The 25,711-nt window shown below is 37.7% G+C and overlaps 4 protein-coding genes and 3 pseudogenes across 56 annotated transcripts; 5 read left to right on the top strand and 2 right to left on the bottom strand.

Annotated features, from left to right (window-relative positions):
- Nucleotides 1-56: 56 nt before the first annotated feature.
- Nucleotides 57-3,117, top strand: LOC104716235 (pentatricopeptide repeat-containing protein At4g39530). The gene has a single exon (XM_010433623.3). It carries the CDS (start codon nucleotides 130-132, stop codon nucleotides 2,638-2,640), a length of 2,511 nt encoding a protein of 836 aa, XP_010431925.1. The 5' UTR covers nucleotides 57-129; the 3' UTR covers nucleotides 2,641-3,117.
- Nucleotides 3,118-3,247: 130 nt separating this feature from the next.
- Nucleotides 3,248-6,429, top strand: LOC104716234 (developmentally-regulated G protein 3). The gene is made up of 10 exons (XM_010433622.3): nucleotides 3,248-3,538; nucleotides 3,728-3,781; nucleotides 4,158-4,334; nucleotides 4,590-4,661; nucleotides 4,883-4,942; nucleotides 5,020-5,129; nucleotides 5,225-5,524; nucleotides 5,612-5,803; nucleotides 5,912-5,963; nucleotides 6,160-6,429. The coding sequence occupies exons 1-10, from the start codon at nucleotides 3,497-3,499 to the stop codon at nucleotides 6,208-6,210; spliced, it is 1,110 nt and encodes a 369-aa protein (XP_010431924.1). The 5' UTR covers nucleotides 3,248-3,496; the 3' UTR covers nucleotides 6,211-6,429.
- Nucleotides 6,430-7,342: 913 nt separating this feature from the next.
- LOC104716233 (alkane hydroxylase MAH1 pseudogene) lies at nucleotides 7,343-9,212 on the top strand (annotated as a pseudogene). The gene has a single exon (XR_015567874.1). The product of XR_015567874.1 is annotated as an alkane hydroxylase MAH1 pseudogene (transcript).
- A 432-nt stretch (nucleotides 9,213-9,644) lies between these two features.
- On the top strand, nucleotides 9,645-11,441 carry LOC104716232 (alkane hydroxylase MAH1). Its single transcript, XM_087468411.1, has one exon. It carries the CDS (start codon nucleotides 9,709-9,711, stop codon nucleotides 11,275-11,277), a length of 1,569 nt encoding a protein of 522 aa, XP_087324537.1. The 5' UTR covers nucleotides 9,645-9,708; the 3' UTR covers nucleotides 11,278-11,441.
- Nucleotides 11,442-12,363: 922 nt separating this feature from the next.
- On the top strand, nucleotides 12,364-20,551 carry LOC104716231 (uncharacterized). 50 transcript variants are annotated; one of them, XM_087468103.1, is made up of 35 exons: nucleotides 12,364-12,495; nucleotides 12,603-12,677; nucleotides 12,885-12,928; nucleotides 13,080-13,160; nucleotides 13,270-13,303; nucleotides 13,449-13,521; nucleotides 13,638-13,710; nucleotides 13,826-13,930; nucleotides 14,074-14,155; nucleotides 14,266-14,309; nucleotides 14,424-14,478; nucleotides 14,699-14,878; nucleotides 15,014-15,206; nucleotides 15,346-15,429; nucleotides 15,525-15,635; nucleotides 15,731-15,792; nucleotides 15,881-15,994; nucleotides 16,090-16,224; nucleotides 16,320-16,420; nucleotides 16,530-16,594; nucleotides 16,685-16,719; nucleotides 16,823-16,861; nucleotides 16,958-17,007; nucleotides 17,098-17,127; nucleotides 17,253-17,310; nucleotides 17,394-17,462; nucleotides 17,582-17,616; nucleotides 17,714-17,825; nucleotides 17,991-18,024; nucleotides 18,241-18,351; nucleotides 19,009-19,073; nucleotides 19,187-19,209; nucleotides 19,381-19,511; nucleotides 19,588-19,686; nucleotides 19,833-20,551. In XM_087468103.1, the coding sequence occupies exons 15-22, from the start codon at nucleotides 15,554-15,556 to the stop codon at nucleotides 16,850-16,852; spliced, it is 624 nt and encodes a 207-aa protein (XP_087324229.1). In that variant the 5' UTR covers nucleotides 12,364-12,495; nucleotides 12,603-12,677; nucleotides 12,885-12,928; nucleotides 13,080-13,160; nucleotides 13,270-13,303; nucleotides 13,449-13,521; nucleotides 13,638-13,710; nucleotides 13,826-13,930; nucleotides 14,074-14,155; nucleotides 14,266-14,309; nucleotides 14,424-14,478; nucleotides 14,699-14,878; nucleotides 15,014-15,206; nucleotides 15,346-15,429; nucleotides 15,525-15,553; the 3' UTR covers nucleotides 16,853-16,861; nucleotides 16,958-17,007; nucleotides 17,098-17,127; nucleotides 17,253-17,310; nucleotides 17,394-17,462; nucleotides 17,582-17,616; nucleotides 17,714-17,825; nucleotides 17,991-18,024; nucleotides 18,241-18,351; nucleotides 19,009-19,073; nucleotides 19,187-19,209; nucleotides 19,381-19,511; nucleotides 19,588-19,686; nucleotides 19,833-20,551. The 50 variants fall into 50 exon arrangements, with proteins under 50 accessions (XP_087324229.1, XP_087324232.1, XP_087324225.1 ...); XM_087468106.1 differs by having other exon boundaries at nucleotides 18,241-18,362; nucleotides 19,938-20,551; XM_087468099.1 differs by having other exon boundaries at nucleotides 18,241-18,362.
- Nucleotides 20,552-20,638: 87 nt separating this feature from the next.
- On the bottom strand, nucleotides 20,639-22,414 carry LOC104716228 (alkane hydroxylase MAH1 pseudogene; annotated as a pseudogene). The gene has a single exon (XR_015567873.1). The product of XR_015567873.1 is annotated as an alkane hydroxylase MAH1 pseudogene (transcript).
- A 1,038-nt stretch (nucleotides 22,415-23,452) lies between these two features.
- Nucleotides 23,453-25,307, bottom strand: LOC104719919 (alkane hydroxylase MAH1 pseudogene; annotated as a pseudogene). The gene has a single exon (XR_015569051.1). The product of XR_015569051.1 is annotated as an alkane hydroxylase MAH1 pseudogene (transcript).
- Nucleotides 25,308-25,711: the final 404 nt, after the last annotated feature.

The raw sequence follows: 25,711 nt of genomic DNA, 5'->3' as shown, positions 1-25,711 counted from the left end.
AACTGTCTGCCGTTTTTATTTATCTGATCCAGCATCCTTTCTTCGCTTATAACAAAAAAACGGCAGCATGTTTCTCAATGATCTACGCCCGCGCTCTTCTTCTCTCTCTCTCTGTCTCAGTAAGTCAGTATGATGAGAAGCTATGGTAGTTGGCGTAAACTGCAAGGAACTATACGTTTCTACTCTTCTTCTGCCTCGGGTCTATTGGAATTTGTTAACGTAGACTTTCCTTCTACGATAGGAATCCGAGGAAGGCGCGATTTTGCTCGTCTCTTGCAGCTGCGTGCGTCCGATGATCTTTTGCTGCTCTATCACAACAATGTAGTTCATGGTCAGGTTATTGTTTCGGGTCTTGGGTCAGATACGTATCTTTGCAATATTCTGATGAATTTGTATTCGAAATCTGGTGGTATGGTTTATGCACGTAAGGTGTTTGAGAAAATGTCTGAGAGAAACTTGGTTACTTGGTCTACCATGGTTTCAGCTTGCAACCATCATGGGTTTTATGATGAGTCTTTGTTTGTTTTCTTACAATTCTGGAGAAGTAGGGAAAACAGTCCCAACGAATACATTTTGTCGAGTTTTATCCAAGCTTGTTCAGGGTTAGATGGTACTGGTCGTTTGATGGTTTTTCAACTACAGAGTTTTCTTGTAAAGAGTGGGTTCGATAGGGATGTTTATGTTGGCACCTTGCTGATTGATTTCTATCTGAAGGAAGGTAATATCGATTATGCAAAGCTTGTATTTGATGCTTTACCAGATAAATCTACAGTGACTTGGACGACAATGATCAGTGGGTGTGTCAAAATGGGAAGAAGCTACGTTTCGTTACAGCTCTTCTACCAACTAATGGAAGGTAATGTTGTTCCAGATGGTTACATCCTTTCGACGGTTCTAAGTGCCTGTTCAATACTTCCGTTTCTTGAAGGGGGGAAGCAGATTCATGCACACATCTTAAGATTTGGACATGAGATGGATGCCTCGCTTATGAATGTGCTTATAGATTCTTATGTGAAGTGTGGCAGAGTTACAGCTGCTCGTAAGCTTTTTGATGGAATGCCGAATAAAAACGTCATTTCATGGACCACGTTGCTGTCTGGTTTTAAGCAGAACTCTCTTCATAAGGAAGCCATGGAATTGTTCACCAGTATGGCAAAGTTCGGTTTAGACCCGGATATTTATGCTTGCTCTAGCATACTCACATCATGTGCCTCAATTCAAGCTTTGGAATATGGAAGACATGTTCATGCTTACACTATCAAAGCCAATCTTGGCAATGATAGCTATGTGACTAACAGCTTGATTGACATGTATGCGAAATGTGATTGTTTGGCTGATGCCAGAAAAGTTTTTGATATATTCGCTTCTGATGACGTGGTTTTATTTAATGCAATGATTGAAGGTTACTCGAGACTTGGGACACAATGGGAACTACATGAAGCATTGGACATCTTTCGTAATATGAGGTTCAGATTGGTTCGACCTAGCCTATTGACTTTTGTTAGCCTTCTACGTGCATCTGCTTCTTTAACAAGCTTGGGACTGAGTAAACAAATCCATGGATTGATGTTCAAATATGGGGTTAACTTAAATATATTTGCTGGAAGTGCTTTGATTGATGTATACTCAAATTGCTACTGTCTCAAGGATGCGAGGCTTGTGTTTGATGAAATGAAAGAGAAGGATCTTGTTATCTGGAATTCAATGTTTTCAGGTTATATTCAACAATCAGAGAATGAAGAAGCTCTCAATCTGTTTTTGGAATTACAGTTATCAAGAGAAAGACCTGATGAATTTACTTTTGCCGACATGGTTACAGCAGCTGGCAACCTAGCAAGTCTTCAGTTGGGTCAAGAGTTCCATTGTCAGCTTCTGAAAAGAGGCTTAGAGCGTAATCCGTATATAACAAATGCTCTACTAGATATGTACGCCAAATGTGGTAGTCCCGAAGACGCTCATAAGGCTTTTGGTTCAGCAGCTTCAAGAGATGTGGTTTGTTGGAATTCTGTCATCTCCTCGTATTCGAATCATGGAGAAGGCAGAAAAGCTATTCAGATGCTTGAAAAAATGATGAGTGAGGGAATAGAGCCTAACTACATCACCTTTGTGGGAATTTTATCAGCTTGTAGCCATGCTGGTCTTGTAGAAGATGGTCTGGAGCAATTTGAGTTAATGCTTCGATTTGGAATTGAACCAGAAACCGAACACTATGTTTGTATGGTATCTCTTTTAGGCCGTGCTGGTAGATTGAACGAAGCAAGGGAGTTAATTGAGAAAATGCCTACAAAACCAGCTGCTATAGTATGGAGGAGCTTGCTGAGTGGATGTGCAAAGGCCGGAAACGTCGAATTAGCTGAACATGCTGCTGAAATGGCTATTTTGTCTGATCCAAAGGATAGTGGATCGTTTACTTTGCTTTCTAATATTTATGCGTCGAAGGGTATGTGGAGTGAAGCAAAGAAGGTAAGAGAAAGAATGAAGTTTGAAGGTGTTGTGAAAGAACCTGGACGTAGTTGGATTTTGATTGATAACGAGGTGCACATCTTTTTGTCCAAGGATAAATCTCACGGAAAGGCTAATCAGATTTACGAAGTATTAGACGATTTGCTTGTACAGATCAAAGGAGGTTTAGTTAGCTAACTACTACACAAGAATTCATTTTCTATTGAGTGGTTGAGAGTCTGTTCGGTTAAAGACCACTGCAGCCAGAATCTACATCAGTGATCATAAAGAGGTATCAAGCCTGATTGGATCATTGAAGAAAGAGTTAAATCTGTATGTTGATGGAGTTGCAGGAGATGAGACTAAGCAAGAATGGTAAAAGAGGCGGATGTAAACAGCTTACAGTCACAAGCAAAAATAGTAAGACCACACAGTGAACCAGAGATGGAGACGCCTAGAAAGCAAATGATACGAGTTAAAAGACGAGCCAAAGAATAAAGCATATATGCAATGGCAAGCGATCTCAAGAAGAACTTCTTCTTGATAGATAGCAGAGTTAGCAAAGAGGCAACTTTACCCCGGTTCGGTTGTCACTTTCTTCCTATCACCTAAACCGGTTTGAGGGAGAAGTTGTAATGTTGACCAAAAAGAAAAAATCATTTGAATTTGGCTAAACCGATTTTAAATTCAGCTAAACCAAAAAACCTTACAGTACTTTAAAAATTCAGAAAGTATTAATCAAACCAAACTAAAATCTCAATTTTCCAACATGTCTTAAACCGGAAACCAAATTGGATATCTAGTTGTTATATAGGCCCAAGATGTTGTTGGACCAGGCCGAGTTGTAGACAGTTCTGTGTGTGTGTTTCGGTCGTCGTAATCAGGTGGGCGAAACGAAAACCCTCGAGAATCCTCTGGTTCTTTCTCGTCCGTCGTCACTTTTGTTACCTCAGATTCCGGTGTCCTTCTTCCTTTCACTACTCCCATTCAACCTCTTTACCTTGGAAGTTGGCTCCGTGAGCGCTCTCTCTCTCTCTGTTTTGACTCCGCAGCCATGTCGACCATTATGCAGAAGATCAAAGAAATTGAAGATGAGGTAATCTTTCAATCCTCCTCTGATTCTTCAATATTTGGATTCATAGAACTGTTAATCCGATATATTTCTTCTTCCAAGTTAGGTCTGAATCAAAGAAATGATTTTAATTGTGTCTTTTTGTTTGTAATAATCTGTGTGACTCACAAGTACGAGGTTTTTTTGTTTTGTTTTTGTTTGTTTATGTCGCAGATGGCTAAAACACAGAAGAATAAAGCTACTTCTCATCATCTGGGTTTGTTAAAGGTAAAATTTTCCAGCTAGCTGAGAATTTTATTGTTGCTTAGTTCTTGGAATTGTTTTTTGTATCTTTGAGAGTGGGAATGAGATTGAATAGTTTAGGTGTTTTTGCTGAATAATCAATATGAGCGCTCCCAAATCATGAAAAAGGCACAAGGATGAATTATTATTTACGGGCATGATCCCTTGTGAATTGTCCTATTTATCAAACAATTTGTTAAAACCAAATAACGTGGTGCAAAATTATTTCATGGATCTTACGAGTGAAGCTAACTACTAGTAGGCAAGCAGGAAATATCAGTCCATATCGATATTAGAATTTGGTACTTTTTTCCCGCACCATTAGTAGCTTCTCTTTTATTTTGATTTGTCCACTTTGCAGGCCAAACTTGCTAAGCTACGGAGGGACCTTCTTGCACCACCTACCAAAGGTGCTGGCGGTGGTGCTGGTGAAGGTTTTGATGTGACTAAAAGTGGAGATTCGAGAGTTGGACTTGTTGGGTTTCCTTCTGTTGGCAAATCAACGCTCTTGAACAAGCTGACTGGGACATTTTCCGAGGTTTGTAGTTATTTATTATGAATATTGAACTTCCTTTTTTCTTGTTGTAATTGGAGTTTTGTAACTTACCACGTATCCAAGTCATCCTATTTCTAGATTCTTTTTTACCAACTTCTTGTGCAATATCACTTATAAGGCAAGACTGAACGGTTGCTAGTCTTGTCTTGGATATAGATGAACATAAATCTTGGAATTAGGTTTGTATTTTTGGCTGATACGCTATTTTCTGAAGGTACATGCACTTTGTTTGTGCAGGTTGCTTCTTATGAGTTCACGACTTTGACTTGCATTCCTGGTGTTATTACATATCGTGGAGCTAAAATCCAGGTTTATCTACATCTATGCGTCTGTTGTTTGTTGGAGAAAAAAATTGAGAATTCATCATTGTCCAATTGTTTCCTATATTTTGGTAATTTGTGAAACACAGTGAAATCCTTGCCTTTGTATATGACTTCTTGGTGCTTAGATTAAACTCAAAACGATATGTAATTATACTTTGGAAGTTTATGCTAATACTCTTTTCTATGTCCCATTTAATGGGCTTGCAGTTATTAGATCTTCCTGGTATTATTGAGGGTGCTAAAGATGGAAAAGGTAGAGGACGACAGGTAAGTCGTGTATAAATCTCTTGAGTATTTCATATTTTGACCCTTTCTTATCATATTTGACGCTTTACTGTTTCCAGGTTATAAGTACTGCTAGGACATGCAACTGCATCTTAATCGTTCTTGATGCCATAAAACCAATTACCCACAAGCGTCTTATTGAGAAAGAGCTCGAAGGATTTGGAATAAGGTATAGAATAATGCTTACATAACAACCTTCATACACCGTATATTTGATAGTTTCTGGTGGGGAGTCTAACTCGATCGTGTACTGATGCTATTTAGGTTGAACAAGGAACCACCAAATTTAACGTTTAGGAAAAAAGACAAAGGTGGTATCAATCTAACTTCTACAGTCACAACCACACACCTTGACCTCGACACTGTCAAGGCGATTTGCGGTGAGTACAGGATGCACAACGCTGACATCACCCTGCGCTACGATGCAACCGCTGATGACCTCATTGACGTCATCGAGGGCAGTCGGATATATATGCCCTGTATCTACGCTGTCAACAAGATCGATCAAATCACACTCGAGGAGCTTGAAATTTTGGACAAACTTCCTCATTACTGTCCTATCAGGTAAATAGTTGTTAAATTACAGGCAGGAGGATTAGCATTTAAATTATTATTATTTTTTCCCCTCATTGAGATATAATAATCCTGCAGTGCGCATCTGGAGTGGAATCTTGACGGTCTTCTGGATAAGATATGGGAATACTTGGATTTAACTCGAATCTACACAAAACCGAAGGCAATGAATCCAGATTATGATGATCCGGTTATCTTATCTTCCAAGAAGAGAACGGTAGAGGACTTTTGCGTCCGGATTCACAAAGACATGCTTAAACAATTCAAGTAGTAAGTAACTGAATGCTGATCATTGTTCTGTTTCTCTGTTAAATGGTTTCTTGCTCAAGAGCATCATCGCTCATGAGTACGTACTTAACTTATGATCTCACGATGCAGCGCTTTGGTTTGGGGTTCAAGTGCCAAACACAAGCCACAGAGAGTTGGAAAGGTTAGTTTTGTTGCAAATTAAGCAAAAGTTCCCAAGATTTTCATAGTTACTATAGACTCTTGGGATGGGCCTTGCAATAGTTACAATATCCCTTGACTGAAATATATTCTTCGGTAAATTCTTTAAAATCATTACAATATCCCTGACTAACAATTGCTGTCTTGACATGGTATTTTATGTATGGGAAACACCTCAGGAACACGAGCTCGAGGATGAGGATGTTGTTCAGATCGTGAAAAAGATATGATTAATTTCCAGAGAAGTCAAGAGAGCAACCAAAGTAGCGATGATGAGATCTTCTATTGGTTGGTTTACTCCTCAGCTTATCCTTTTTAATGTATCATACTATTATATTTTGTATCCAAGACGGAATCCTGTCTGTGTCTGCACCCTTTTTTGTCTTTTCTGGAGACTTTTTTTGGTTACATCTGTTTCCAATAATAGCATGTGATAGATGTTGTCGGAACCCCCTCATATTATTGTGTTTGCCTAGTAGTACTAGTAGGTAGATTTTCTCTTCGTTTTTTAAAAAAAAAATTCTTCATGGATTAAAAGAAAAAAAAATAACTGTTTAAACGGCCTTCATTGCAGTGACCAGGTCTGATTATTAGTATTATCATCTCTTAAATAGTTGTTTTGTCATTAAATGTTAATTTAAAGATTATAATTACTGGTACTGTTGATTGATTAAGAAGAATTAAAGACATTAACGACAAGTTGAGATTTGGAAAACTACTAGAACGAGAACGACCTTCATTGCAGTGGCAGTGACTGGGACCAGTGAATTCTGATTGCACGACCTTGATTTGTCTATCCTCTCTTAAAAGTTGTTTGTCCTTTAATGTCTGAAATTGTAAGATTAGTGGACCCTTTTTGAAATCCCCCATCAATTCGTCTCAGCCATCTGTGTGGTTAGTAGTTAGCCAAGGACATCAACATATTTTGTGATTGCAGAACGGGTCAGATTTAACTTTTTTTTTTTTTTGAAATTGGGTCAGAATTAACAGTTACGACAGCTGTTGTTATTATTACTTTTTTGAAATAAACATGTTTCCTTTTCTTGATTTGATTGTAACCAACGTTTTCAGTAGTATGTACAACGTTTCATAATTTATTTATTTCCTCATATTTGTAACGGTTTATGCTGTGTATTTCATAATTTGTTTTACCTTTTGGCAAGCCATCTAGGTAAAACCTAAAATTGTACGCCTTTAAACTCCACTTTTGAATTCTTAAGTTTAGTTACTCTAAAACTCACGCCACTTTTGAATCTAAAGTTTAGTTACTCTAAAACTCCGAAGTTTGGTAACTTGATAAGTTTGATAACTTGATAGGGCAAATGTGACTAGTTTTAAGATATAAAATGCAGTTCATACCAAAAAAAAAAAAAAAAAGATATAAAATGCAGTTGAACTTTTTTTCTTCATACTATTTTTTTTTGTAGGTTATTAATTTTTTAATGTATTAAATTATTTATTGCATTTAACCATCGTGCTTTATAGTGCCGTGCGTCTATATAATCAAGTTCCTTGAACACTCAAAAAAGGAACCATCGCTCGCTATATTGTGTCTGTAAAATCAATCGCCTAACCTTAAGTAATGGCTTCTATAAGCTTACTTGACGTTTCCATAGCCATTATTTGCCTTGTCTTGTTCCGTTGCTTGTTCTTCAAAAAACGTAAAGATCATGCTTTTCGGAGCTGGCCGGTTCTCGGGATGATTCCAGGCTTCCTGCTGGAGCTCCATCGCATCTACGACTTCGGCGTGGAGATTTTTGAAACCGCCGACTTAACCTTTCTATTTACGGGACCGTGGTTCACTGGAATGGATATGTTGTTCACAGTTGATCCAGCTAACATTCACTACATATTGAGCTCAAACTTCTCCAACTATACCAAGGGTGCCGACTTTAAAGAAGTCTTTGATGTTTTTGGAGAAATGATCTTCAGTTCGGACGCGGAGCTTTGGAAGAATCAAAGAAAAGCTGCTCAATACATGCTTAACCATCAAGGCTTTCAAAAGCTATCAATGAGTACAACGAGGCGTAAACTCTACGACGGTCTTGTTCCTCTTTTTGATCAATGCTGCGAGGAAGAGAAGGTCGTGGACTTGCAGGAAGTGTTTAAAAGATTCACTTTCGATACAACTTTTTTTCTTGTTACCGGGTGTGATCCTAAATCTCTCTCCATTGAAATGCCGGAAGTCGAGTATGCTAAAGCTCTTGACGATCTTGGAGAAGGGATTTTTTATAGGCACATTAAACCAAAGTTCTTGTGGAAGCTGCAAAACCTGTTCGGACTTGGACAAGAGAAGCGGATGACCGAAGCTGATGCCACTTTTGATCGCGTTTCTGCGAAGTACATATCAGCTAAAAGAGAAGAGATAAGATCAAAAGGGATTGATCATCATCAGTCAGATGGTGAAAGTGAGGATCTTTTGTCATCTCACATAAAGCTTGATACAACCAAGTACGAGCTCTTGAAACCGAGTGAGAATAAGTTCCTCAGAGACACCATCTTGGCTTTCAACCTAGCTGGGAGAGACACAATGGCTTCTGCTCTGTCTTGGTTCTTGTGGCTTCTCTCTCAAAACCCTCAAGTTGTAACAAAGATTCGTAAAGAGATCATCGACAAAAGTATTTCAAAAACCGGAAGTAATGTCCTAGAGAACTTAGACAAGTTGGTCTATTTACATGCCGCGTTGTATGAATCAATGAGGCTCTATCCACCGGTTGTCTTCCAACGCAAGTCTCCTATAAAAGCAGATTTGCTTCCAAGTGGCCATAAGGTAGATGCTAACTCAGTCATCATAATCTATCTATACGGGTTGGGAAGGATGACAGCGGTTTGGGGAGAAGATGCAACAGAGTTCAAGCCAGAGAGATGGATATCTGGGACCGGAGGGTTGAGACATTCACCTTCCTTCAAGTTCTTATCGTTTAACGCCGGTCCGAGAACTTGTCCTGGTAAGCAATTAGCTATGACTCTAATGAAGACCGTAGTTGTGGAGATATTACAAAACTATGATATTAAGGTTATCAAAGGACAGAAGATTGAGCCAGAATCTGGCCTTATGTTACACATGAAGCATGGGCTCAGAGTCACAATTACTAAAAGATGTTCAGCTTGAAGTTTCTATGTATAATACCTTACTTGATCCTTTTTCCGTTGGATTGAATAAAATCTACCACCAAAATATTGTGGTCTAAGTGAACTATCTGGACTAATAAAATTCGAGTTTGTTTCAGTACTATGTCCTGTATAAAGGAATATATCTGGTTTATTGGGTTTTGTTCCTATTTATATTTTTTTAAAAAAACAATCAAAAGTAACTTGCTCATCAAGAATCCCTTCTATACTTCCTCACCAGGAAACAATTCATCAAATTTGTTTCCTCAGCCAAAAAAAAATCCCTTCGTGATTGATCTTAAGTTACATCCTCATCAAGTAACCCCTTTGATTCAGTTACTTGTTGATCGAGGAAACTATTTAATGATGATGTTTTGCGCTGGATAATATTAATGTGATCCGTGTTTATAGGAGACGTCTCGCCATTAAACTCATCTTTAAAAATACATATCTACGCTCTGTTTCCAGACATCTTTGACGTGAATTGTAAGATAACCCTCTTAATTATTTAGATATAATTACTTGTGAAACAGAGGACTTGAGACCTAGCTCATCTTGTTCATATATCTGTGCATAAATCAAGCTCATTCGTTTTCTCCTTCTGTATCCAAAATCAAATGGCTTCGATCGGCTTTTTTGAAGCATTCATTGCTTTCCTCTGTTTTCTCATATTCTCATACTTTCTCATCAAGAAACCCTTTTATTACTTCCTCATCAAGAAAACCTTACAAAGCTACCCCTGGAACTGGCCGCTTCTTGGAATGTTTCCGGGTTTGCTTGTGAGAATGAACCGGATCTATGACGGCGTGGAGGTTCTCGAGAACTCCAACATGACGTTCCCGTTCAAAGGACCATGGTTCACTGGAATGGATATATTAGTCACGGTTGATCCATCTAATATTCGTCATATAATGAGCTCAAACTTCTCCAACTACATCAAAGGTCCCAAGTTCCAAGAGATTTTTGATGTTTACGGAGACGGGATAATCAACGTAGACGCGGAGCGATGGAATGAACTGAAGAAGTGTTATCAAGCCATGGTCCATCGTCAAGGGTTCCAAAAGTTTGCAATAAACACCACGAGAAATAAACTCAAAGACGGACTTTTGCCTCTTTTTAGCCGTTTTGCGGAGGAAGGGACGGTCTTTGACTTGCAGGATGTGTTCCAGAGATTCATGTTCGATACAACCCTAGTTACAGTTACCGGGTCTGATCCTCAATCTCTCTCCATTGAAATGCCAGAGGATGAGTTCATGAAAGCTCTCAGAGATGTTGAAGTAACGATCTTGTATAGGCATCTTATACCAAGATTCATATGGAAGCTGCAATACCGGATGGGATTGGGACAAGAGAAGAAGCTTATAGAAGCTGATGCCACCTTTGAACGTTTGTCTGAAAAATACATATCGGCTAAGAGAAATGAAATACGACAAGCGTTGCATCATGATCATTCCGATAATAATGGAGAAGCTGATGATGTTTTAACGTTCTTCATGAAGCTTGATGCAACCAAGTACGAACTCTTGGACCCTATTGATGATAGATTCCTCAGAGATGTCATTTTGGGTTTCATTGTTGCGGGGAGAGATACTATTGCATCCTCACTCACTTGGTTCTTCTGGCTTCTTTCTGAAAACCCTAAAGTGGTGGCTAAGATTCACCAAGAGATCAACACAAATCTACCAAGATTCGTGGGAAGTGGTCAGGAGAGACCGTCTCATGACCCCGCAGAGCTGAACAAATTGGTGTATTTACATGGCGCATTGTTAGAATCAGTGAGGCTTTACCCACCAATTCCGTTCCAACGCAAGTCAGCAATCAAACCAGATGTTCTTCCAAGTGGGCATAAAGTGGATGCAGACTCAACGATCATTATCTTTCTCTATGCGATGGGGAGGATGAGAGCGATTTGGGGAGAAGACGCATCAGAGTTCAAACCAGAGAGATGGGTTTCCGAAACAGGAGGATTAAGACATGAGTCGTCTTACAAGTTCTTTTCATTTAATGCCGGACCGAGAGCTTGTCTTGGTAAGCATTTATCTATGATCCAGTTGAAAACGGTGGTTGTGGAGATATTACAAAACTATGACATTGAGGTCGTCAAGGAACAGAAGATTGAGCCATACCCTGGTGTTATTCTTCGTATGAAGAATGGGCTTAGCGTCACACTTAAGAAGAGATGCTAATCAATCAGCTTGTAATAACGAAACAAATTAAATCATGGTTTTTTTTTTTTGTGATTGATGAAATAAAAATATGCATTGTTTATGTATTGCCATATTGTATGTTTGTGTGTTAAGTTTAAACCATATTTTAAAAATACACTATCAAATGAAACTTGAAATTTTTATTTTGTTGCCTTGAACCGCTTTCCCTCGTTTGTATAGGCATCTTATACCAAGATTCATATGGAAGCTGCAATACTGGATGGGATTGGGACAAGAGAAAGAAGCTTATAGAAGCTGAGGCCACTAGTCTAAAACGAACAACAACGTGTTCAAAGGGAAGCTGAGATGGAAGGTATAAATTTATCATCTCATCAACTACGTACTGAAAAATACACCAGCGGGCGCAATTAAACCATATGCTCAACAAAAAGATGTCTGAACACACAAGCAATATATTCAATACCCTACACTTCTCTAGCTAGTTATTTATATTTCAGTAGGGATCCTCTCCCGTTAGGACACAAAAATAATGCACAAGTCTTAAGGAAGAAGAAACATGGAAAGTTAAAAGAGAAACCTTGCGGCGGGATCTGCATATCTTCATAGCTGCCAAGGCTTTCTCGGTGACACTATGTGAACCTCAAAAGAAGCATGAAAAGGTTGCAATTGATACCATTGCTGCTCAACCGTGACAATGTCAAGTGTGCCTCTTGAGTACTCTGTTTTTCTCTTGAGCCTTTTTGTTGTCAAGAACCAATATTCCAAATCGCGGTTAACAATAATGGGGAAACCAAACCGTAATCCTATCAAATCTAAGTAAACCAAGGCAGATAAATCAAACTGAACCAAATTAGAGCTAAACCTAGCTTAGAATGTTATATCTCACAACTTCTAGATGGGCTTCTTATAAAGCCCAATATAATTTAGCTGGGCTGCAAAGAAAAAAGATAAACCGACCCCAATAAAATTTCCATTTTTCTGAAGTAAATAATACACGCTCCACTCTCTCTCAGTAATATCACAATCTTCATCTAACGGTTCAAAACTTCAAATTGAAAAAAGTAAATAGTTAAGACTGAATCCTGACCGTCGGTCATAATATTCGTATATCTATAAATATTATTAACACGATCCACTCTCTGATACTTCATCATCTTCTCTTTTTTTTCTTCTCGGGTCTTCGTTGGTGGTGTGATCTTCGTTGGTGATGGCATATTCATTAATTCTTCTTCTAGGGTTTGGTCTCTCTCTCTCTCTCAATTGCTTTTTATATTCGTCATTGCTCTGTTATTCTTCTTCTTCTTTCCCTAATTAAGTAAGTTTCTTCTTCTTCGTCTTTGCAGGTGTTTGTTTCGTGAGCGAATTTATGATCCCAATCATCGATCCCCCCGCTTCGTCTTCATCGGTCGCTGTCTAGGGTTTTGCTCTCTCTCTCTCTCTCTCTCTCTCTCTCTCTTTTGGGGTTTCTAATTCCTTCTGTTTCCTTTAGTTTGTTGATTTATATTTGTAGAGTATGCTACGAATTGATTGATCGATAATGAGGCTTTTTAATTGATCCTTGTCGTCAAGCTTTGAATTTAGGGTTTATTAATTGGGTAACTTATGTGTGTGTGTGTGTTTTTCAGGAGGAATTGAAGGAATGGGATCAGTAGGTTCTCCCATTACAAAGGTAACTCCGGTTATTGTGTCTTAAAGACTGTGTTTGATATCTTACTCTCTGTCGTGAAGCTTATTGATAACATACTGACCTGTTTTTCACTACTGTTTCTTCAACTTGTATCACTCACTCTTTGGTTTTGTCTTTCAAATTCTCGATGCAGGTTATTGTTAATATTCATCCCACTGGATTGTAAATTCCTGTTTGAGCTTTCCGGTCTCCACATGCGCGCTACTATAACAATGTAAGTGACTTTTGTTTTGTTTTCTTTTTTTGCTTTACCACTTACTTTATTTTTGAATTTGTTGTTATCTTTCTTTGTCCTAAAGCACGATACTATTGCTTATTTGCAGGTCTTCCATGGCTGTAATGACCAAACTGATATTGGTATGTTTATAATTGCAATCAGTAATGATTATTTCATATACGTTTAAACCCGTGTTTGTTTTCATGATTACAACTTGGTCCCTTCAATTAACAAATATTTTAAATTCATCCCTTCTTTTTTATTTTGGTATGTTTCTATTTGCAGGTGTATAGATGACGTAACGGTAACATGCTGCTGAATGGTTAAGGGATTTCTCATCAGCCACGAACATGATTAGGTTAGTCTGACTCTGATTTATCATTTTTCTTGATTAACTTGGTTCCCTTTAGCTGATATTTCAAATGTGCTTTTGACTAATCTAATCAGATTTTCTTTTTTTCTTTGCTGTTATAGGTGCATTTATCAGTTCTAGATGCTGATAGTGAGTCTGCCTTGAATAATATTGTGGAGGGTTCAAGAACTGTTGGTAAACAAGTCAATGTACTTTTAGTGTTTTAGCATCATGTTTTAGCCTTTACAACATAATTTTTAAACACAGTTTGGTTATGAGTTTGCTTTTTCTGTTTGCTTACATATTTTAGGTGCATTCATATGGTGTCCATATGACTTGATGTCCATAACACTCAGGCCCATGAGTGCTGGAGCTTGTTGGAGCTCATTGCCATTTAAGCTCTGCCATTACAAAGGTAACTCCGATTATAGTTGCTTTAAATTGTGTTTAGATGTACCCAGATGAATACATTTTGCTCTCTTTCATGTTTGATTTTAATCTCTCATAAATCACGACTCCTGAACTCTAAATATTTGTGTATGCTTTGCTTTTTTCCAGGTGGATATATTCAGCGATAATGGGGTTCTTACGATGGAATACATTGATCAACTCCAAGGGCGAGGCTTGGTGGGTACGGAAGGTAGGAGGAGTTTCTGATACCAAAACTATCACTTTACAACTAGTCCCACTTCAGTTAGAAACTATTTCAAATTCGTCTATTTTTTTACTTTGGTATGTTTCTATCTACAGGTGTATCTACGTAACGTGCAGAATGGTTCAAGGGTTCCTCATGGGTTCATTGCTCTAAACATATCTCTTATATTTGTTTCTGAGTTTTCACTTTGGTTCTGTGGTTTTTTCCCATCTAATTGCATGTTAATATTTACTTGTCGTTTTTATAATTGCAGGTTTTGGATGATGCTTTGTGATGCTAAGGTTGATGAAGATGGAATGCTAATGATGGTAACGTCATAGATTACATCTCTATTATCTGTTTTTGAAATTTCACTTTGGTTCCGTGTTCCAAATCATTCTGTTTGGGTTAAGTAAATTTCACTTTGCTTGAATCATTGCTCTACGCACATTTTTTTTATTTGTTTATGAATTTTTCACTTTCGTTCTGTGGTTTTTTTTCTTCTTGTTCTAATTACATGTTGATATTTACTCTCTTCTGTTATTTCAGGTTTTAGATGATGCTTTTATCTATCAGTGATGGCTTTGACTGATCTTCCTCATGGGTTCTTTGCTCTAAACATATCTCTTTTATTTCTTCGTATAACCCCTCCGATTTCAAGCTGCTCGCAGGCGACACTACACGCCTCCGTATTTTTTCATGCACTGCTCTAATCATGCCTTAGCTCAGGTTCCTTCATAACTTGTACTTCTTCGGATTTATGTTTGGGAGGAATTTGTAGCTTTTGAAACGATTAGGAAGACACTGATTTGTGATTATTGTCCTTGTTTGTTCATTAATTCGATGTTTTTTTTCCTTTTGCAGGAGATATCTTGCTATTTGGGTATGGAGCGTGGGAAAACATTTTGCTGATGGTCGGATACATGTTATAGGTGATGAACCCGTGCCCAAGTTGTTGATGCCCACAATGGGGTCTTGCTGATCAATTTAATTTTGGGAGGAATTAGTAGTTAAAACAATTAGGAAGAAACTGGTTTGGCTCGCTGCTGGTGCAGAGGTAAAAGACTCTTAGATGCAATCATCTCTTTTAAAAAATGACAGAGAAAGAAACTTATCTCTATTATTTGTTTCTGAATATTCAGTTTGGTTATGTTGTTTTTTTACATGTCATTTACTTGTCGTTTTTGTTGTTTCAGGTTTTGGATGAAGCTTTAACCTATCATCACTGATGGCTTTGACTGATCTTCCTCAGGCGTTCTCATGGGTTCATTGCTCTAAACGTATCTCTATTATTTGTTTCTGAAGATTCGCTTTGTTTCTGTGGTTTCTTTTGTTCTAGCTACATGTTATTTACTTTTTGTTTTTGTTGTTTCAGGTTTTGGATGATGATTTTATCAATGAGTGATGGCTTGGACTGATCTTCTTCAGGCGTTCTCATGGGTTCCTTGGAATGGAGTATACTCACAGCTACAAGCATGCGGACAAGGTAACAAGTTAGAAAATGATGTGTGGTATCTTCAAATTATATGACTTATCTTTGTGCTAGTATTGTATTTACTTTGATCCCTTGTCTTTGTGCAGTTTTTAATGCAAGCAAAGGCGAGATGCTCATCGGATCCACTTGTTGCAAATCATATGAAAGAGTGTGTTCCTCCTCACTTTACAGTCTGCTTATCTCTGAAATTTCCAAATGCTATTAATGACAAAGCTACACTGTAAAATGGGGAGAAGGTAACTGGTATGGTAAAGCTGTGCGGTGGTTTGAGAAGCTACGAGAGAGCACTTGCACGATCTACTATAAGCTTAAGCACTAATTCAGGCTTGGCTTACACTTACCATTTGCAGGTACTTGAATGTACTTTTAATCACCTGTCATTTCTTTGAAACAATACTAACATTGATCATCACATTATTTCCATTTCCATCTCATTCCTGTCTAGGGGAATTTCTCAGCTGGCAATCTCATGTTGAACGTGGTTCTCATGGATGATTTGAGAAGCTATGAGAGAGCACTTGCACGATCTACTATAAGCTTAAGCACTAATTCAGGCTTGGCTTACACTTACCATTTGCAGGTACTTGAATGTACTTTTAATCACCTGTCATTTCTTTGAAACAACACTAACATTGATCATCACATTATTTCCATTTCCATCTCATTCCTGTCTAGGGGAATTTCTCAGCTGGCCATCTCATGTTGAACGTGGTTCTCATGGATGATTGTCATAAAGGGGTTGATGCAAAGGTTGAGCTCTGCTATAAATTTGTCAGGTACATTCTAGTTCTTGCTGTCATTTAATAAGTGCACCGAGTTCTCTGTTGGCATATATATTCTGTTTTTGCTTGCCCTAATTATTTACTTGGATGTAATGTTTTTCAGTAACAAGCCACATGAGTTGGATGATGCAATGCTTAGGAGATTGTTAAGAACGTTATCTGTCACCAGTATTTTCATATCCACCAATAAACTTCAAGTAGTACAGTTTCAAGTCAAGTAACTAATAAGCTTCCTTATGTTGCAATGATGCCAATCAGAGAACTCGGTGCAGATATTCTTACCATCCAAGCAAGTAAAGTAGTAAACCTCATTCTTTTAAATAAGTCTCTCGAATCAATTTTTGAAGTGTCTTTTGAGTTTGAACGGTTTGATCAATATATGTGTAAATGTAACAGGTGAGACCGCTACATCTGATGATTTGGTGATTGCCATTGGTATGATTCCAGACTTTCTCAAATATCATCTTCACTTTGTTGGTATATTCTATTTTTGCTTGCCCTAATAATTTGCTTAGATGTAATGTTTTGCAGGTGCTACTAACAAGCCACCGGAGTTGGATGATTCAGTGCTTAGAAGATTGGTAAGAACATTATCACTTCGGTTTGGTGATTCTTCTTCCTTCTAGTTACATGTTACTAATTACTTGTCGTTTTTTGTTGTGTTGGTTTAGATTTGTGGAGGAGGATCCTACGATTGATCGGTGATGGCTTTGACTGATCCTTGTCTCTCATTCATGCTATTCTTCTAGGGTTTGGTTTCTAAATTGAATCCTTCAAGGCTTTTTTTTTCATGCCATTTTTACCTCTCTTCGCTCTGTTATTTTAGATTGTCGCGGAGGATGCTTTGATGGATCGTTTTTGTCTTCTCTGCGTTACATCTTCGGGTAGTGACGTAGTGTTCTTCCTATTAGCCGATTTCTTTTTCTCAATATAAGTGAATTAACATCTCAGTCTCTCTTTGATGCAGATCGTTGAGGCACCTGGATTACTGTGTGGGAGGTTCAAAGAGAAAACATTGTGGGAGTTTAACTTTCAGGTAACCTCGCATCTATAAAAAAATTTGCCTATCGGTTGTTTTATTTAATAGTGGCTATTGTTGATCCTCTGTTCCTTGTGTTTCCCAAATGTTCTTGCTGTGTACACACACACATTCAGATTGAGAGATGATCTACATATCCTTTCCTAGACGAGTTTGTTCTTAAACTTTGTCCTTCTTAGCTTCTTTTTTGTTTTCAATTCTCTTAGGTGGTACGCGTAAGTCTGAAAATATTTCTCTCTTTGTTGCAGATTGTGGAGACACCGGGACTAATATGATAAATCTTAGCATTGTACGAAAATATATCTTTTTCTCATGCAGATCGTGGAGGCACCGGGACTGATATGATAAATCTTTCTTCTGGTATGTCATCTGTTTAGGTTTCTTCTGTGCAACATCTTTTTATTATCATCTTCTCTATTACAACCACAAGTTCCTCTGTTTTGTTATGTCTCAGTTTTCCTTTCTTTTTTTTTTAGTGTTTTTGTGATCAGCTAATGTTTTTCTTTGGATAAATTTTTGTGTTAGATCGTGGAGGTTCAAGGCCGTGTTGGTGAGTGAGGTATGTATGACTTCTCCTTTGTGTCTCTAATGGTCAACATTCAAACGAGTTTGCTTTCATATATTTTCCTCACTAGCTTCTCTTAAGTCTGCTAAGTTAAATAAGCTTGTGTCAGCTATCTCTTTTTCTTTTTTCTATTGACTGAATTTTGAGGTTTGGACTGTGCCATCAGGGAGTTTTCAACATGATTTAGTCATTTTTTATTGGATGTTTCAGGTTTCAAGTAATGTGCTCATCTTCTTAGTGTCGCTGGCATCTATGTTATAAGTCGAAGGCCTTGTCTTTTGTTATAGAGATAGTCGAGGGTTTATAAGAGAAAGGCATCAGGTCACGAACTGGTCTCTTTCCCCATTTTCCTCTGTTTATCTTATGCTGCATCTATTCATATTGTTCGATTCTATTCTCAATGGTTGTCTTAATAGGGATGATTCTATTCCTAGCGTTTGATCCCAATTACATATGCTTGTGACGATAGCTTCTTTTTATTCAGTATAAAATACTTCCCTTCATTATAGTTGTTGACGATGCAAAAGAGGCATGCTCCTTTTTTGTTTTTTATTGGCATCGTGGGATGTAACTTTATTTGTTTTTTGTTTGTCTTTTTCTGTTTTGGTTACTACTATATTTCATGGAGATGTGATCAACTTTCTTTCCCCTTGTCCGTTTTTGCCTTTCTGATTTTGAGTCTGCGTCTTTTCTGTGGTTTAAATGGTAATCACCTCTGCTTGAGATAAAGTAATTATCTTTGCATAGGAGTTTGAATGTTTTAAAGTGGAAGCTCTGTGTCTGTATTTCATGGAGAATGTTGTCAGGTTTCCTTCTCCTTACCTGTTTTTGCCTTTCTGATTTTGTGATTTTGTAGTATGCATATTTTCTATGTTTAAATGCTGTCACGGCCTGCTTTGTTTTGCTTGTTTCTGGCACCTGTGGTGATCGTATTTGTAGGTGTTGGAATGGGTTTGATTGTTTTGTTGATTTATGTAGTAGTGATAAGGAGAGGGTGAAAAATCAAGTATCTGAAAGACTGCAAGCTTTGGGTAAGCGTACAGGTATATTTTGATTTTTGACCTTTTTCATATAAATATGAAGTAGCACCTAGTGAATTCACATTGATGATTGTTTCTTTTGCTTGTTTCTGGCATCAATGGAGTTCATATTTTAGGTGTTGGAATGTCTGAGAATAAGGTATTTGTCTTGCTTCTTTCTCTTCCTTTTTGATCCTAAATGTGGATGGAGACTATGATGTTGGTAGAATTTTAGGTGATATGTTTCTGTTTAGGATTGATTGCTTCACTGAATTTGTTAAGGCATTAATTGTATATACTAAAGTCCTCTTTTTGATCCTTGTTTATGTAGAGAACCGTAGCATCTCCATCTTCAGCTTCAGTTTCCTGCAAGCCCAAAACCTGTGGAATAATCTAGAAATTTCCACGATGATAAACACGACAATAGTGGATGGAAGCAATCTGTGAAATGGGATGATGTTGGTGAGTATTACTGTTATGTTTGTCTTCCCTTTTTGATGCAATATGTGGAAACACACTTAATGCTTAATTACTGCAGCTGGACCTGATGGAGCTAAACAACCTTTACTGGAGATGGTTATATTACCGGCAAAGCCAAGAGATTTGTTCATTGGAGTCCGGAGACCACCAGCTAGAGGTAAAATTTGCAATCTCTGAGGAATCTATCATCAATAGGGTCCAAGAGTTCGTACTTGGTTGCATCAAGCTTCATGAAGAACGTTAAAACATCCTCCGCTTCTCCTTGTCGTATTTCATTTCTATTAGCCGATATGTATTTTTCAGACAAACGTTCAAAGGATGTCATTTTGGGTTTCATTGTTGCGGGGAGAGATACTATTGCATCCTCACTCACTTGGTTCTTCTGGCTTCTGTCTGAAAACCCTAAAGTGGTGGCTGGGATTCACCAAGAGATCAACACAAATCTACTAAGATTCGGAAGTGGTCTTGGAGAGACCGTCTCATGACCCCGCAGAGCTGAACAAATTGGTGTATTTACACGGCGCATTGTTAGAATCAATGACGCTTTACCCACCAATTCCGTTCCAACGCAAGTCAGCAATCAAACCAGATGTTCTTCCAAGTGGGCATAAAGTCGATGCAGACTCAACGATCATTTCTCTATGCGATGGGGAGGATGAAAGCGATTTGGGGAGAGATGGGTTTCCGAAACAGGAGGATTAAGACATGAGTCTTCTTACAAGTTCTTTTCATTTAATGCCGAACTGAGAGCTTGTCTTGGTAAGCATTTTATCTATGATCCAGTTGAAAACGGTGGTTGTGGAGATAGTACAAAATTATGACATTGAGGTCGTCAAGAAACAGAAAATTGAACCCTACACTGGAGCTAATCAATCAGCTTGTAATAACGAGACAAAAATTTTTTTTTTCACAATAGTCTCATTTGATTCCCTCGTTTGGGCTTGTGGCTACGGTAATAACGAGACAAACTATATTATGTTTTTTTTTTTATGATTGATGAATAAATATATGAATTGTTTATATATTATTATTGCCATCTATATGTCTTGTATGTTTGTGTGTTTAAAGTTTAAAGTCTTTAAACCATATTTTAAAAATACGCAATTAAATGAAACTTGAAATTTTTATTTTATTGCGTTGAACCGCTTCTGACCTTATTTCCTCGCTCAGGGAGGATTGAAAATGCCAAGAAAGAAGAAAAGAAGAAAAAAAACGCATTACTTAAAAAAAAACAATCAGACCAAACATCTCTTAGTAACAGTGACTTTAACACCATGCTTCATGTGGAGTATAACAGAAGGAGCTGGCTCGATCTTTTGCCCTTCAACGATCTTCATCTCATAGTTCTGAATGATTTTCACAGCCACAGTCTTCATTTGCATCAGAGCCACTTCTTTCCCCAAACAAGTTCTTGGACCGGCGTTAAAAGATAAGAACTTATAAGATGGCTCATGTACCGATCTTCCACTCTCAGAGATCCATCTCTCCGGTTTAAATTCCAACGCATCGTCTCCCCAAACCGATTTCATTCTCCCTAATGAGTAAAGACAGAACAGAATCTTCGAGTTTGCGTCGACTTTGTGTCCGCTTGGAAGAACGTCCGCTTCAGTGGGAGACTTGTGTTGAAAGGGAACAGGTGGATATAGTCTGAGCGCTTCACAAATCGCTCCATGTAGATACACAAGCTTCTTCAACTCCTGGGGATTGAATGAACCAGAATCAACATCAGACTCATGAGAACCATCGGTCAGGTTTTTGTTGATTTCTTCACGAATCTTGGCCATGACTTCTGGGTTCTTACAGAGAAGCCAGAAGAACCAAGTGAGTCCAGATCCTGTCGTATCACGACCAGCTAACATGAAGGTCAGGACTGTGTCTCTGAGGAATCTGTCATCACTTGGATTCAGAAACTTGTACTTGTTCGTGTCCAAATTCATGTAAGACGTCAGCAAATCCTTAGAAGGAGAATCAACATTGTCAATCCCACGGCTGATCTCATCTCTCCTTGAAGCTATGCACTCGGAGCAAACACGATCTAAAGTCATGCGAGCTTTCGTCATCTTCTTCTCATCTCCTAACCCAAACAAGCCTTGCATTCTCCAAAGGATCTCCGGCTTGACATGTCTGTAGAAAATGGCTTCCTCTGCATCGTCTAAAGCTCTTGCAAACTCGACTTCCGGCATTTCGACGGAGAGACAACCTGGATCATATCCGGTCGCCAAAACAAAAGTAGTGTCGAACGTAAATCGTTGGAACACGTCTTGTAAGTCTACAGCGAGTTTCTCTCTAGCTACATGGTCAAGAAGTGGGACAAGCCCTTTCTCTAGCTTACTCAAGCTTGTAGCTAACGAAAACTTTTGAAACTCGGGGTTCATCATCATGCTTTGTGCTGATTTCCTCAGATCCTTCCACAAGTCCGAATCTGCATTGAAAATCCCATCTCCCAAAACGTCGAATAACTTCTTGAATTCGGGTCCTTTCGGGTAGTTTGCGAAGTTTGAGCTCATGATGTGGTGGATATTAGCCGGATCAACCGTGACCAACATGTCTAGGCCGGAGAAACAGGGGCCTACACAAGGATAGGTTAAGTTTGTGACCTCGAGAATGTCGGTTACAAAGTCGTAAACACGATGGATCTCGACGAGCAAGCCTGGAATCATACCCAGGAATGGCCAGTTTGTTGGACATAAACGGTGAGGTTTCTTGTTGATCAAGAAATATCGGAAGAGGAGAAAACAAAAGAAAGCAATGGAGATTTCAAACAAGCTAATCAAAGCCATTAGAGATAAATTAAAAACTGTATTTTTCTTCTTTTAGGATACACCAAATTGCAGTTTGGTTTTTGAGTTTAATTTGCTCTCATGTAGAGGATATATAAAGCATTTTCCTTTGGGCGTCTTTCAAATTGGTGATGTGTCTTTGTCCTCTGAATAAATTACAAAATGGAATAAAATCTTAACTTTCTGTGGTGATTATGTCCTCTTTTGTTTGTTTGGTATTATAGCTTTGTAATAAGTCCAATCATCCTCTGGATAATCAATGCATGTGACATATTATTACCCAATTAGTTATTTTCTGATATAAAATATTTTTAAATTTGATCAACGTTTAAGTTTTATGTTTTAAACCGTATTTTAACCTGTTGTATGCACCAATGATGCATCTGATGTAAAAACGATTTTCTTTGAATCTAATTTAACATTATTTTAAAAAAAAATATTTTTAAATTTGCATAATTTTAAAATTTATCCATAAATACAGATCGTACGTGTAACCTTATATAGTAATATAGATTGTCTTTTCAGATAATCATGATACCTCTTAACTTTTTATTTTTACTCTTAAATAAAACATCTGCAAGTTTGTTTTGTTTCCAAGAAAGAAAAAATAGTTATTTTTGAAATTTGGCTATTATTGATAAATATACTTACTTACTTTAAAGGTCAAGATATTTTTCTAAATCATATGCATCTATCTCGTTTTAGATTATTGTTTTTTTTAGAAATACAGTAAATTTTTAATTGAGACACATATGGACTAAGATCTCTTTATTCTACTACTTTCAGATTTTCTAATTAAATTTATTGACTAATAAAATATACCATAATAAAACGAAACTTTCTATCTGTCATACCAAAAAGAAATCAAATTTAAATAAAGTATATGTCACGAGTCAACCTTTCTTATATTTCTAAACGTTTCAACATGATTCTATATAGTATAAAATGTGCCATGAACATTTTTTTTTTTTTTGCTAATTTGTATAAAATAACTTTACATGTAATGGCATGGTTATTTTTTGTATTTAGGTATACAAATGTAGTATTTACGTAATTTTAATATGTGGATCATTAATTTTTAAAATGATCCAGATTCCTCCTTTACCATCTCTATATATGTTCTAAATAAATAAATGGACATAGTTTATTGAATACAAACCGCTGCTCTTCAATCTTATAGTAGTTGACACAACGTACATTACATTTATATATTTGGCTAAAAATTATTTTTAACAATTAATCAATTATACGTATATTTTAGTGGATGACTGTCAGGCAGACCTGAGATTGCCAGAGTTTCTACTTTCTAGCTAGTAGTATAACATTCACACACAACGTCTTTTAGAGACCGTGACTTTAAGACCATGCTTCATGTGGAGAATAACAGAAGGAGCTGGCTCGATCTTGTGCCCTTCAACGACCTGAAACTCATATTTTTGTATGATTTTCACAGCAACTGTCTTCATTTGCGTCATAGCCACTTCTTTCCCCAAACAAGTTCTTGGACCGGCGTTAAACGATAAGAACTTGTAAGATGGCTCGTGTAGCGACCTTCCACTCTCAGAAATCCATCTCTCTGGTCTGAATTCGAACGCATCTTCTCCCCAAACCGATTTCATTCTCCCTAAGGAGTACAGACAGAACAGAATCTTCGAGTTGGCGTCGACTTTGTGTCCACTTGGAAGAACGTCCGGTTCAGTAGGAGACTTGTGTTGAAAGGGAACAGGTGGATAGAGTCTGAGGGCTTCACAAATCGCTCCATGTAGATACACCAACTTCTTTACCTCCTGAGGGTTGAATGAATCAGAATCGTACGAAACAGAACCATCGGTCTTGTTTCCTGGAAATAGGTTTGTGTTGATTTCTTGACGAATCCTGGCCACGGTTTCTTGGTTTTTGCATAGAAGCCAGAAGAACCAAGTGAGTGCTGAGCCCGTCGTGTCTCTACCAGCTAACATGAAGGACAGGATTGTGTCTCTAAGAAATTTGTCATCACTTGGATTCAACAACTTGTACTTGGTCGTGTCAACATTAATAGAAGACATCAGTAAATCTTTAGAAGAAGAAGAGCTGATATTATCTCTCCCTCGGCTGATCTCATCTCTCTTAGAAGCAATGCACTCAGAGCAAACACGATCAAAAATCGCATGAGCTCTTTTCAGCTTCAACTCACCTCCAACCCCAATCAATCTTTGCATCTTCCACACCAACTCCGGCTTGAGATGTCTGTAGAAAATGGCTTCCTCTGCATCGTCTAACGCTCTTGCAAACTCGATTTCAGGCATTTCAACTGAGAGACAACCTGGATCATATCCGGTTGCTAAAACAAACGTGGTGTCAAACGTGAATCTTTGGAAAACATCTTGTAAATCCACGACTAGTTTCTCTTTAGCAACATGATCAAGAAGTGGCACAAGCCCTTTTTCTAGCTTACTCAAGCTTGTAGCTAAAGAAAACCTTTGAAACTCAGGATGACTCATCATGCTTTGAGAAGATTTCCTTAGATCCTTCCACAACTCTGAATCCGCATTGAAAATTCCATCGCCCAATACGTCAAATAACTTCTTGAATTCTGTTCCTTTCGGGTAATTCGCGAAGTTTGAGCTCATGATGTGGTGGATATTAGCAGGATCAACCGTGAACAACATGTCGAGGCCTCCCAAAGTAGGTCCTTTGAAAAGAAAGTTTAAGTTGCCGTCCTCAAGAACCTCAGTTAGAAAGTCGTAAACACGAGGGAGCTCGGGAACTAAACCCGGAAGCATACCGAGGATCGGCCAGTTTGTGAGAAAGGGACGGTGCTGTTTCTTTTTGATCAAGAAAAATTGAAAGATAAGGAAACAAGTGAAAGCAATGGAGATTTCGAGTAAGCTTACCAAAGCCATTAGGGAGAAATTTTAGGAGATTATCACACTATATATGGTGATGCTTGTTCTTTTTTTAATGTTTTCATTCATACACTAAGGAGATAACATATATAAACTAAAAAGCATGCATCCATCGTTTGTGTGTCCTAGATAATGGTGGTTATTTGTCTTTGTCGGTTCAATAATTGTAACACAATGTAGATCGTACCTTATCTTTGGTGGCTATGTCCTCTTCTGTTTGTTTGGTATCGCAGCTTTGTGGGGAAGTCAAAACCTTCTTTGAAACATATTACAAAAATTAGTTATATGTCCCAATATAAGACAATATAATTGTGCAGCTAGATTTGTTTAACAAAACTAAAAAAATATGTGCTTAACGAAGAAAGCTTTTTGAAGAGAGTAAATAGAAAATAAATATACTAGCTTAATTTTAATTGGCCAGTATATACTTTTATTTTATGAAGAAAATAATTGGCTTTTAAAGTTGGGGGAGTTTCAAAAATAATATTTTTTATGTCATTTTTCAAAAATATTGGTG

This window comes from Camelina sativa, chromosome 10 (genome assembly GCF_030686135.1).
Source record: "Camelina sativa cultivar CO46 ecotype springtype chromosome 10, ASM3068613v1".
Classification (NCBI taxonomy): domain Eukaryota; kingdom Viridiplantae; phylum Streptophyta; class Magnoliopsida; order Brassicales; family Brassicaceae; genus Camelina; species Camelina sativa.
This window is presented reverse-complemented; position numbering and strand designations above follow the sequence as displayed.